The sequence below is a fragment of the Capra hircus genome, chromosome 5, assembly GCF_001704415.2.
Source record: "Capra hircus breed San Clemente chromosome 5, ASM170441v1, whole genome shotgun sequence".
NCBI lineage: Eukaryota > Metazoa > Chordata > Mammalia > Artiodactyla > Bovidae > Capra > Capra hircus.
In genome coordinates, this window is record NC_030812.1 from 9,154,902 (window position 1) to 9,167,967 (window position 13,066).

The window sequence follows — 13,066 nt, forward strand, 5'->3', positions numbered from 1 at the left end:
TTTATTTGTAAATAATTTTAACCAGGTCATTGAAAAAATCCAGAGCCCCACAATCTTCTACACAAAAATGCATGCACATACATAAGCACACAGGAGGCCTGAACACAAAATGTATCTGTGACTCACCTGCTTTGTGTGCCTGCTGAGGAAGAACCCGTTGTAATCTTTGTAGTAGTGCTTGTGCTGGAAAGCAGGCTTTTCTGAAGCCCAGCTGCAGAGGTAACTGTTGGTGTTGATGTGGTGCTTGGAACACTAGAACTAATCAAATCATCTTGTCTTCTACCAAAGGAGCAACTAAAGGAAAGAGTCATATCTATATAGGATGTGTCTGTAGGTGTATTCTATAGTCAACGCCTATACATTATACAGATTCACAAGGCTAGGAAAAAAATCTTAAAAACTGTGTTCCTAAATACACCACCGGCTCCAGCACCAAGAGTTGCACCTACAACTTGCTAGAGTCTAGATGATTTCACTAATTTGGTAGTGTATCATTTTACTAAACCCCCACCCACCAACAAGATTTAAGGATGATCTGACGGCTTACGTTTCTGCAACTGCTCTATGGCATATGGACATGCCTGGAAAAACACTTTGGTTTACTCAGGGGAAGTTAGGACTAACATTTTTGGAAAAAAAAAAAAAAGTTTCAGCAATGGGTCACAGCCTTAGGAGTGACCCATGCCTGTATTATATCTGTTGATCTTTTAGTCTTTTTGATTGCTTTTAGCAGAAAAAAATAATGCATAGATCTTCTACTCCCTCTCCAATGATATTACCAACATTCCAATTTATGGCATTTCTACTATTCTAACACAAGTAAAAACTTTTCAAGTCACCAAATGAGATAAGTCAAGTTACTGACTATTTCAAATGCCAGCCAATTACATAACTGGCTTATATGTAATTATATAGAGTTCCTTTTCAATATAATCTAAAAGATACTTCAAAATATTTAATTTAAAAATACATATTAGGAAGGCATAAGTAGGAGCAAATTTTCAACCTGTTGTTAAATATATATTCTGTGTCTTTAAATGAAGTTTTATTTAACCAACAAAAAATATATAAAAGCACATTTTTAATATTAAATTGAGAGCTCCAAACAAACTGCCTCATATTTTAATAAAAGAATACATGAACGTTACTTAAGAATTATTACCTTTTGTGATAAGTTGATCCTTCATTAATTGAGCTATTCTTTTTAAGATCATCTTCCCATTTTCTTCTTGTATATGAACTACTTGTTCGCAAACTTGAAGAATCTCTGTGGAAAAAAAATCCTTCAGATTCTGGCAGATAATTTTAAAATAGAGTTAAAGAAGCTGCACATTAATAAACATGGTAGAAGTAGAAACTAGTAAAATCCCTTAGAAAAACACTTTGGAATATTTATTAAGAAATGAAAGTAATTCACTAAGATTCCAGTTCTAAGATTCTATACCTAAGGAATAATTCTACCTATGAGGGGAAATAGAAATGTCTATAGAAGTTTTCTTTATGATGACAAAATATTATATAATTTCAGTGTCCATAGTTTGGGCAGGGAGAATGGTGACTTTAATATCAGCAGATCTACTCTACAAATACTATGTATTGATGAAAAACAATGTTTGTTGAATTACACGCTAACATCAGTTCAGTTCAGTTGCTTAGTCGTGTCCAACTCTTGGAGACCCCACGGATTGCAGCACGCCAGGCTTCCCTATCCATCACCAACTCCTTTGCTCAAACTCATGTCCATGAATTGGTACTGTCATCCAATCTTCTCATTCTTTGTATCCCCTTCTCCTCCTGCCTTCTATCTTTCCCAGCATCAGGGTCTCTTCTAAGGAGTCAGTTCTTCACATCAGGTGGCCAAAGTATTGGAGCTTTCGCTTTAGCATCAGTCCTTCCAATGAATATTCAGGACTGACTTCCTTTAGGATTACTGACTGGATTGATCTTTGTGCAGTCCAAAGGACTCTCAAGCATCTTCTCCAGCACCACAATTTGAAAGCATCAATTTTCAGCATGCAGCCTTTTTTATTGTCCAACTCTCACAACCATAGATGACTACTGGAAAAACCATAGCTTTGACTGTATGGACCTTTATTGGCAGAGTGATGTCTCTGCTTTTTAATATGCTGTCTACGTTGGTCATAGCTTTTCTTCCAAGAAGCAAGCATCTTTTACTTTCATGGTTGTAGTCACCATCTGCAGTGATTTTGGAGCCCCAAAAATAAAGTCTGTCACTGTTTCCCCATCTATTTGCAATGAAATGATGGGACCAGATGCCATGATCTCAGTTTTTGAATGTTGAGCATTAAGCCAACTTTTTCCACTCTCCTCTTCTCTTTCACTTTCAACAAGAGGCTCTTTAGTTCCTCTTTGCTTTCGGCCATAAAGGTGGTGTCATCGGCATATCTGAGGTTATTGATATTTCTCCCAGCAATCTTGATTCCAGCTTGTGCTTCATCCAGCCTAGCGTTACAAATGATGTGCTCTGCATATAAGTTAAATAAATAAGCAGGGTGACAATACAGAGCCTTGACATACTCCTTTCCCAATCTGGAACCAGTCTGTTGTTTCATGTCTAGTTCTAACTGTTGCTTCTTGACCTGCATACAGCTTTCTCAGGAGGCAGGTCAGGTGGTTCTGGTATTCCCATCTCTTTAAGAATATCCCACAGTTTGTTGTGATCCACACAGTCTTTGGCATAGTCAATAAAGCAGAAGTAGTTGTTTTTCTGGAACTCTTGCTTTTTTGATTATCCAATGGATGCTGGCAGTTTGATCTCTGGTTCCTCTGCCTTTTCTAAATCCAGCTTGAACATCTGGAATTTCTCAGTTTACTACTATCGATGCCTGGTTTGGAGAATTCTGAGCATTTATTTGCTAACATGTGAGATGAGTGCAATTGTGCGGTAGTTTGAGCATTCTTTGGCATTGCCTTTCTTTGGGATTGGAATGAAAACTGATCTTTACAGTCCTGTAGCCACTGCTGAATTTTCCAAATTTTCTGACATAAGGAGTGCAACACTTTAACAGCATCATCTTTTAAGACTTGAAATGGCTCAGCTGGAATTCCATCACCTCTACTAGCTCTGTTCGTAGTGATGCTTCCTAAGGCCCACCTGACTTCAGACTCCAGGAGTGAACATCAACATTTTAGTAATCAGTGAACCAAAATGGACTGGAATGGGCGAATTTAATTCAGATGACCATTTTATCTACTAGTGTGGCCAAGAAACCCTTAGAAAACACGGAGTAGCCCTCATAGTCAACATGCTAACATGTAAGACTGCTTATGAGATCTCAGATGAAAGAAAAAGACACAAACTGAATACTATAACATGACTACAATCATTATTAAAAAGTTCTCATACTCTATATGTGCTGAAAAGTGAAGAAACAAACTAAAATGGTGTCAGTGATTAAGTAATGGCTTTTTCTCCCTTCCTTCTCCTTTTGCATTATGTTCCAAATATTTAGAAGCATATGCTAGTCAGTGACCTCATCTGCCACCACTGTCCTCTCCCTCTGATACAACCATAATGCCTTTATTTATACTGTTATTTCATGAACATACCAAATTCTGTGCCTCCTCAGATCCACGTACCTGGTGTTATTACTATTAGGAACACCCTCCATTTCTTCCTGAAATCTACATACCTTGTAATAACAACAACTCAACTCTCATATTTTAACTCTCATACTAGATAGTAAAGATTTCATAGTAAAAAAAAACAAACAAATAAAGCAAATGGCAATGAGCCCACCTGTTCTCTTTCTCTTCAATGTCAGATGTACTGGCGAGCCGTCTTGGTATTGTAGGCGCAACATATGCAAGCCTAGTTCCTTTACTATCTTTTTCCTACACAATGGCGAGAAAAAAAGAGAGAAAATAAATCAGTGCGATGATTACAGGTGCTGATAAAGTATGGAAAAAGTATGCAACAACGTATAATTACACAGTCATCACAGTTTATTTGATAATATTTCCATCATTCCTAGCTAAACTCTAAAACATGTCTATCAATACTCAAGGACTATAAGCACTAAATGACAGCCTGCTCAAATTAATTTTCTTTTTTCTCCCTTAATCAAGAATTAGATCATTTTAACATAAGAAAAATTCCTCCCCATTTTAATGACTGTTTCTAAAACTTCTGTAACATATTATTTACTGTAACATAGTATTATAAGACAAAACACCTTATTTCTTTCAGAGAGAAGAGTTCTCAAATATGATTCATTGTAAGTCTTAATTATTTACATTATATAAGCTATTCACTACTTTTATATTCTATGCTTTAAAAATACAACATTATACAAAACAAAAAATTATTTCAATTCTATTTATCCAAATCTAAGAGTGTAGATGCCATTTAATGGAATCTGTTATATTCTCATTATATGGTATCCGTCAAGTACTTGGAAGACAATAGGACAATAAATTTATACAAAATAAAAATCCTAAAATTACTTTATGAATAATTCATTTCTGAATTTCAATACATATAAATAAACATTCTTATACAGTACAAGAAAACTATATGGAAAAATATCTGAGTACTAAATATACAATGAAAAATAAATAATTCAATTATATAAGATAGCTTTGAATGAACTGTGGTACACTGTATTTAATGCTATTTAATAATGCCTTTCAAAATACAGCTATTAAAATTGCTCACTAGGACAAAGCTGGGATGTATCAGATGAAAAAGTAGGTAAAGAAATTGTAGATATTGGATAAATGCAACCTATGAGTATAATCATAGTCTAGAACAAATGCATTCCTAAATTTTGAAAACCTTTCTTAATAAATAAAATTAGCTTATCACTTGATAGATTTTACAGGATTCCTGTAATTGAGTAGTCTCATAATTTATGTTTTCGGTTAATACATCTGATCTCCCCAATAATTATACTTCACATATATATTGGCTGAAGGCAGGTACATTTGTATTTTCATATCATTCATTAAGTCACGTGAATTAAGTTGATATATAGGTATAATAACGATACACAGTAGAGAACCAATTGTTATAGTTCTTATAGAAACTAATTTGTGAAACAGATTACCTTTTCTTTATTATCCAAAGAGGAGGAAAGCCTGGGACTTGAAGCTGAGCGCATGACACCTGCAGTGTCTTTTTCCTTCTGAGCTTCTTTAGATGCTGTGATTTCTGCAAGTGCGCCGTAACTGCCCGTCTTTCTAAGTCCTAACCTCCAAGATGCAGGGGACTCATCTTTTCTCTCTTCTTCTTTGGGAGAAATTTTTGTAGCTGAAGTTGGAAACTGTTTTTATTTTATTTTTCAGGAAAAGGAAAAAAATTGTCAAGACCGATCAGTCCTTAAACTGGAAAGGAGAAGTTTACAGATTAAACGCTTTAAAATTACAGTTAATAGTTTCAGGAGAAACACTTACTAAGCAGGTTAATGTCTTAGTCAAAATGTAAAGATCTAAAACTGAAAAAAGAAATATTACCTGTCGAGATGTTAGGTTTAGGAACACACACTCCACACTTTGTATCACACAGAAAAATTATGATGCAAATACAGAGGAGAGAAATGAGCACACCATAATGACTTAAAACCATGCATCGTTGAAACCAATATTCACATTAAACTTGTTATGTTGTAACCTAATATAAATCCTTGCACATGGAAAAGCCTCACCATAGATTTTTCACCCTTACTGGGCACAAGAACAATGCCAGTTTTGCGCAAGCCCTGCCTCCACGATGCGGGATCTACTGATTCCACCACAGGCATGATAGGAGCAATGAAATCATACTAAAGCCAATTAAAATAAGACAAGCAAAGAGACACAGATTGAAAGTTTGAAAATATAAAAGGAAGTTATGAGCAAAACAGATTTTTCTCCCTTTTTAAAAGAATTTTATAATAAAGTAAAACCCCAATACTGGGTAACTCTCCAATCTTTAAGAGTCACTGGGAATAAGTTCCAGTTTTAGTATAAGAGCATCCGAAAAAAATCTAAACTTCTTAGGCAGTTAAAGGCACAGAGAGCTGGTAATATTCTAGTATGGATGAACTAACTACTGCACTTGAATTTTGTTTTTATTCACTTTGTACTAGGGTTAAGAAATTTTAAATACATCATCAACAAAATAATCATCAATATATATCTAATCATAATATTTAATTCATTAATATTTTAAATATCATAGCCTTAAAAGTACCATTGGATTTTTCTACCAAACATTAAACATGTCAACTAAAAACTATTTTTGTACAAATATTTATTTCATTTCAGTTTTCCAACAGCCTTAAAAATGAAACACCCATAATCTTTAAACTAGTTCACTTCATCAACTGCACTTACAGAGTTTAAATATTCAACCATAGTTAAATACAGACGGTTAACAGAGCAACTAACTAGTTACTACAAGCACAGGATATGGATAATTAAACAATTAAACAACCCAAAACAACCTTTCTTTCACATTTATAGCCCAGGTTTACCGTAACAGAAAGTTTAAAAGAACTTGTTAAAAGCACCATAATGTTGGAGGTCTACTTTCTAGACAAAAAAAAAATCTCTAGTATTTCCAGTAATTAATTCCTATCAATAGGGTTGAAAAGAGACTCAAGACATACAGCATTTCTCAATTTCCAAAATGTGCACTGAGGCATTCAAGATGCAAGAACAAAATCACAGGAGTGCTACGGAATGGTTTAAAATTTTAAGCGAAGTACAGTGACATCTGTTGGACACAGCACAAACTGCCATTACTATTTGTAGTAACTACTTAATAAATGAAATAAAGAAGTATTCCTTTGGGCCAAATGGCACTGTGAAAAAAAAATCAGTAAAACACTAAAGTCTCCCTTGGCTGAGAAAGTTCAGGAAGCTCTAATATTTTACTCAGTATGATAGGCACTGCGATGATTCCTTACTGATTTCAGAGTTTAATGTCACACTACTCGAGAACACAGGTTGGCAAACTTTTTTTCTATGAAAGGTCAAGTTGTAAACTTTAGGCTTTAACTACTCATCTATGCTGTTACAGTACAAACCCGCCATAAATAACACACAAGTGAATGAATATGGGTGTGTTACAATAAAACTTTATTTAGGGGCAGTGAAGTTAGAATCTGTGTGACAAAATACTCTTTTCCTTTTAATCTTCCCCTGCCTCTGCTAATCATTTAAAAATATTAAAAGCATTCTAATTTGCAGACGTTACAAAAAACAGGTAGTGGGCCAGGTCTGGCCCACAGACTATGGTTTGCTAATCCTTCTCTGCCCCTAGAAGCTTCCCCAAACTAGAAACAAGTGTTACTCTTCCATGATAAAATAGTAAATAATATTTGCTGAATGTTAGAACAGAAGCGAACAGTTAACAAATGTTCACTTGTGTCAGGCCTAAAAGAAGTGCTTCATATGGGTTATCTCATTTAGTCCTGCAACCACCCAATGAAATAGAACTTTACTATCATTTTAGAGTTGAGAAAAATGAGGCAGTATTATCAAGTTAGAAATTTTGTTGCACTGTTAAAACTGATATACTGCCTCTCTCTATAAATTTCAATTTAAGAACTGGTTATCTGTTTAAAGGCATCTTTCTATTTCTGGTATATAAATGAACCTCTTTGAGTAACTCAAGTATACCTATTCCCTGAGATTCTTCTTTTTGTTTTTATAACCAGGACACTATTTTGATTTTCCTATTCTTCTGACTACCCCCATTCTTGGTCTTCTTGTTGCTATTGTTGTAGCAGCTTTCCTTGTCATAGACCTGTAACATAAGCACTCCAACAGTCTGTTCTCATATATCCTATCTTCTCTTTGTATTTTCTTCTGAGTGTTGGGAGTAGGGTCTTCTTTATATCCTCATGCACTGTATTCAGCTTACTCTCAAATGTGCTATTCTGCAACTCAATCTCACTCCTAATGTCCTAGTCCTGAACTTCTATTCACCTGGAGAATGCACTGTAGATAAGGAAAACTGGAAACGGAAACAATATATAAAGTGTAACACCTTTATTTCCAAACCAACTCTTCCTTGGTTCCCTATTTCTGTTAAGGGCAGCAGTAATCTATCCAATCCCTAAAAAAAAAAAAAATTTTGGCCACATTATGCAGGCATGTGGGATCTGGGATTTTAGTTCCCTGATCAGGGTCAAATCCATGGTCCCTGCAGTGGAAGCAGGGAGTCTTAACCCCTGGACTGTGGAGGAAGCCCCAATCCCCTGCATTTGCAACTTGAAAGTCATGTTAGACCTCTTCTTTGTCATCTTCCTACAATTATAAATTAAGCGACAAGTCTCTAAACCTCCTCCTCTCCTTTATATAAGACCACTGCCCTCTTCTGATTTATATTCTTTATCATATTGGGAAACTTCAATGACTTTCTAATAAACCTTCTCTCAGTCAGTCTCTCACCTTCAAATACACCTGTACATTAGTGTCAGAATAATATTCTATAAAGAATAATTCTCTCATGGTCTTGTTCAAATATCTGTGATTCTTTATATCTATCAGATCACAAAAACGTTACCATAGGAATGAAAACATTTCAGAGTTTGGCTCTACTTTTCCTGTTTCACTTCATATATGTATCCTGTAAATTAATCAAACTTGACAACTCATTTTTCCTGAAAAAATACTCTATATTATACCTACTTTGATCACATCGTTTCTCTTCTCTTTCAACAAACTATACAAACTCTTCTCTGTTAGGCTGAAATACTACCTACACATTCTTTTAAGATCTATCACAAATGTTCTAACTCCACTATCTCAAATCAAAAATGATTTCTTCCATTTTAAAATCACTGTTTTACAATTAAACACTTTTATTGGTATACTTCATATACCCACAGCATACAGTCTTTTATTGTAGCAAGAACATGTAATCCAGAAAACTAAACTTTTACCATCTAGTAAAGACAATATAGTTTACATGTACTGGAATGTATGTGTAGACAGCAGAATAGATAATTTTTTTTAGAGATTCCAACAACATTTACTTTGACTACAGAGTTATATATATATAAACATTGTTAGTTAAACTTACTGTTAGTTAAAACATTAACTAACAATAAACTTACTGTTAAGATAAAATTTTAATATAATATAAAACATACATTATTTAACTTGTTAAGTTAAATAATGAAATAAACTTACTATTTAGTTAAATCATAAGATCAAACTAACGGTTTTACAGTTAATACATCCAAAAATTATAGGCTTGCTCTCACTGCTACAGAAATAGTTCTGCAATTTTAGCTGACAAGTTAACAACTGAAGAGAAGAACTTTAAAAGTGAATACATCTATGTTTCTCTATAGTTATCAGGAGTTATTACAGAATATAAGTGATATTTAATAGTTTTAGAGCTTTCAGGGTTGTCATGTGTATGTGTGTCTATTTATATAAGGTTTATGCACTGGTGGAAGAAGCTAGAGAACTTAAGACAACTTTGTCTAAAAACAGAAGTTGAGGAATGAGTGGCAACCTAAAAATAGAACTCTTAATTACAAAATCTTTTATGATACATTTATAAATTAAGAATTCATCTAAGGAAATTTGTTAGGTGTCTAAGTTACAGGGAAAATCTTAAAACGTTAACATTCTTTTGTACAAGGCTTTATTACTTGGAATAAAACTTGGCCATAAAACATTACGAACAAATACTGAAACAAGATAATCTTTAAAGTAATCTCTTAACTTGAGAATAAAATGCAGTTTCTAAATATACAAATTAGAGAAACAATTGTCATTAGGTCAACTTAATTAAGAATCAGAATCAATTCTGATTAATAATTGATAAGAATAAAATAAGAACTTTTATAGCAAAGAGATAATTGGCCCACTAATCTAACAGAGCTATTAAGTATCTGCTTTCAGTGAGAGCAGTTGGCATAAACTGAGAAGTAAACTGCCATAAATCTAGGGTTATGCTTGAGAAAAATATAATTGATAAGAAGCCTACTATAATTATTTGACTACAGTATGAAAGAGATTGCTTAGCTAAATACTCAAAAGACTAACAGCTGGCTTCTTGGCTAGCTATGCCAAGGGAATGGAGCTTATGGGAACGTTTTGATAAATTTGCAGTTCTAACAGATAATAAATCAAAAGAGTTAAAGTTCAGTATCCATTGAAGAAGTAAAATGGGATTCTATAATTAAATAAACCTTTAGTAAAAGCAGCTCATAGTAACTCCAGTTATGATAACTATCTTAAAAATTTTGCAGACAGACTGCTTCTAGAGAATTTCATTTTAAAGCATATATAAATTATGGCCATTTGAAGATAGTTTCTAACTGCATTTATGAAGCCCTCAGTTCTAGAATATAGAAGGTGAGATGATTTAGTCAGAGCCTCCTGATATTCTTTGCACAAGTGAAATTCATGTTATTTCTACCACTAAAAATTCACACTACCGCTTTCCTTTGGAAGAGTTTCAAGAGGATTATTAATAATAGTACGGACCTTTCTCTAGCTTATGATTTTAAAAGGCTCAAATTGTGGCCACTTGGTATCAAATCCAAAGACTAGCAAAACTGACAATATGATAGAACTACTGTGGGGATTTAAAATCAGTCCTCAAACCAATGCAAATCAAATAATGTCAGAGAAGCAACAAAACAAGTCCAAAGGCAGAGACACGATAAATGAATACAATGTGTAATTTGTGAGTGGACCCTTAATTTGAAAAATCAAAAAAATTTTGAAAAATTAAAAAAAAAAATCTGAAAAGCAAAAAAATCTAGATTTGAAAAATCTAGAAAGGTGTTACTAGGAGAACAATTGGGAAAATTCTGAGTATGGTTTGTATATTAGCATAAATAATGTTTTATATCAATGTCAAATTTTCTAAGTATATTGATTTCACTCTGGTAATGAAGGATAATGCATTTGTGCTTAAATACACACTCAAGTATTCAGGAATACTGTGTTACAGTGAAAGCAGTCAATTCTTAAAACAGTTCTGAGAAAAGAAAAAAAAAAAGGGTGAGTGCCTATGTGTGTGTGCATGCACAAACATGTGTATGTGAGAGTGTGTTACATAGAGAGGCAAATGAGGTTGCTCATAAAAGACAGGTAAGGGCTGGTAGGGAGAAGCCTTTAAAATAAGACCAGTAGATTAAAGAAACAAACAAACAAACAAAAAACCCACAGAAAAACCTTTAATCTTTAATTTGGGTTTAAAAAAGTATGGGTTCTGAAACATCAGGGAAAAGAAGTCTCGAACATCAACACACTAAGTTGGAAAGCACTGTTTGGTGGAGAAAGGAAAGTAGGAAGGGTAATAAATAAAAGGAGAATAAAATAAGGAAGAGGAAGAAATGAAACTAACATTTTGGGAGCACTTAGTCACTAGCCAAGCTCTTTCAATTACTACTTAACAATGATAACTTACTTTCTCTCTTTACTATCATTTTTGTTTTGTCCTTTTTAGGGAGAACACATAAGGAAGACAGTAACTCGCCTAGAGTCACAACAACTAACAAGAGGTGGGGTCAGCAGCTGACCTTTGGTTTGTTCAGACATACCTGGTGCTTTGAAAATGAACTAGAAAATCAAGATTCCAGTTCTCTTAGTGACCTGTGGCAGTTTTTTTCATGCTTAACTTATACACACATCAAATTACCAAAAAGTACCTTTACTCAATAGAAATAAAAGATACAAAACTCTTCTCAAAAGTCAAAGGAAATACAAAAACTACCATGCTCAGTAGTTTTTTATATGAAAAACTTTATTTTGGGGGCTCTTTATTTTTTTAACGATTAACTAATATCAACCGCAAAAAGTATTTGAAAAAAGAATGTAACAGGTTCAGCAGAAATCTCAGTAAAATAAAGAAAAAGTATTTTTATTCTAAAACCTTAAACTTAGAACTGTCTTCATGCTTTAACTCAAATGGTACTTACACAGAATACATTTATTTTTTAACAAACATAATTTTGTCTTACCTTTTTAATAGGTGATGTAGGTGTTGGCTGACCAGATGACACAGTAGGTGTTGTAACAGCTACAGGAGCTGCTTGTGTACTAGAAGTATTGGCATTAGTTACAGAAGCCATGGGTTTTGTTGTCTTATCTTTAGGAGGAAAAAAAGAAAAAGAACATTAAGAGTCATGATTCTAGATGAGCTCTGTTTCACAGGTATTGAAAATAGTATTTAATACTGCATTTTTGTTTAAGGTTTTGTTAATTTACTCTTTTCCCACTATCATCCCTTTTAACAAGAGAATTTTTCAAGCAGTTTCTAGAAATGTCTCAATATGTATGAGAGTTAAATAAGAACATGACACATAACCAGACTTTTAAGAATAAAAAGCAAAAATAAAATCTGACTTTCGTACTTCTAACACTATGGAAATTTTTTTAAAAAATTTAAATTAATTTTTAAAACCTGAACGCTTGAATACAACGTAACTTCAAAAAATTCAATATTGCTTATCTAAAACTTATAGCTCTTCTTTGTTCTAGGCATCTAAACTGGTCTTTGTTGGTGATTACATTCCTGTCAAACAGTTACATTTAAATGTCACAAAGAGCATTCCTTCTCACCCCTGAAAGGTATAAAGTTAAATGGGCACAACATCAGCTGAATTAGGTTAAATCTTTTCCCATGATGTATCAAGACAATTTCCAACTAATAATCACTTAGAAAAAGGTTTTTGAAATACTAGAAAAAAATCAATACGATGCTAGCAAAAATTGAAAGACTATTTGAACACAGAAATCAAACTAGCCTTTAGCACAAGTCACATATAAATTTAAACCTTTAAATTAACTATAATTTATAAATGAGCTAGAAAAGTTTACTTTTCAAATGGTCTAAAGTCAATTAACTGAGCTTTAAAGTATTCCTTTAGTTTCAAAATGGGATAGAACAGGTATCTTTCTATACTTTTGGGAAGAAATATACTGCTTTTAAAGCTCTATGAGATATTCATTTTTATTATACTATTTCTCTTCCTTATATTAATAGGGCTGAAAGCATAATCTCAAACTACATCAAAGGACAAGGCCAAATTGACACATTTAAAAATCACTATTACCATAGCTTTTCAAATAAACTGAATGAGCTAAA

General features: G+C 33.4%; 1 protein-coding gene across 5 annotated transcripts in view; it reads right to left on the reverse strand.

Annotated features, from left to right (window-relative positions):
* Positions 1–13,066, reverse strand: part of PPP1R12A (protein phosphatase 1 regulatory subunit 12A) — a 169,822-nt gene that overhangs the window by 48,481 nt on the left and 108,275 nt on the right. For 3 of the 5 annotated variants that reach the window (XM_018047600.1, XM_018047595.1, XM_018047598.1), the window contains exons 9-13: positions 11,940–12,067; positions 5,070–5,285; positions 3,761–3,855; positions 1,163–1,267; positions 127–294 (exon numbers count right to left, since the gene is read on the reverse strand). In XM_018047600.1, coding sequence (XP_017903089.1) covers positions 127–294; positions 1,163–1,267; positions 3,761–3,855; positions 5,070–5,285; positions 11,940–12,067 — 712 coding nt within the window. The remainder of the gene's footprint in view (positions 1–126; positions 295–1,162; positions 1,268–3,760; positions 3,856–5,069; positions 5,286–11,939; positions 12,068–13,066) is intronic. The other 2 variants (XM_018047596.1, XM_018047599.1) reach the window with 2 other exon arrangements.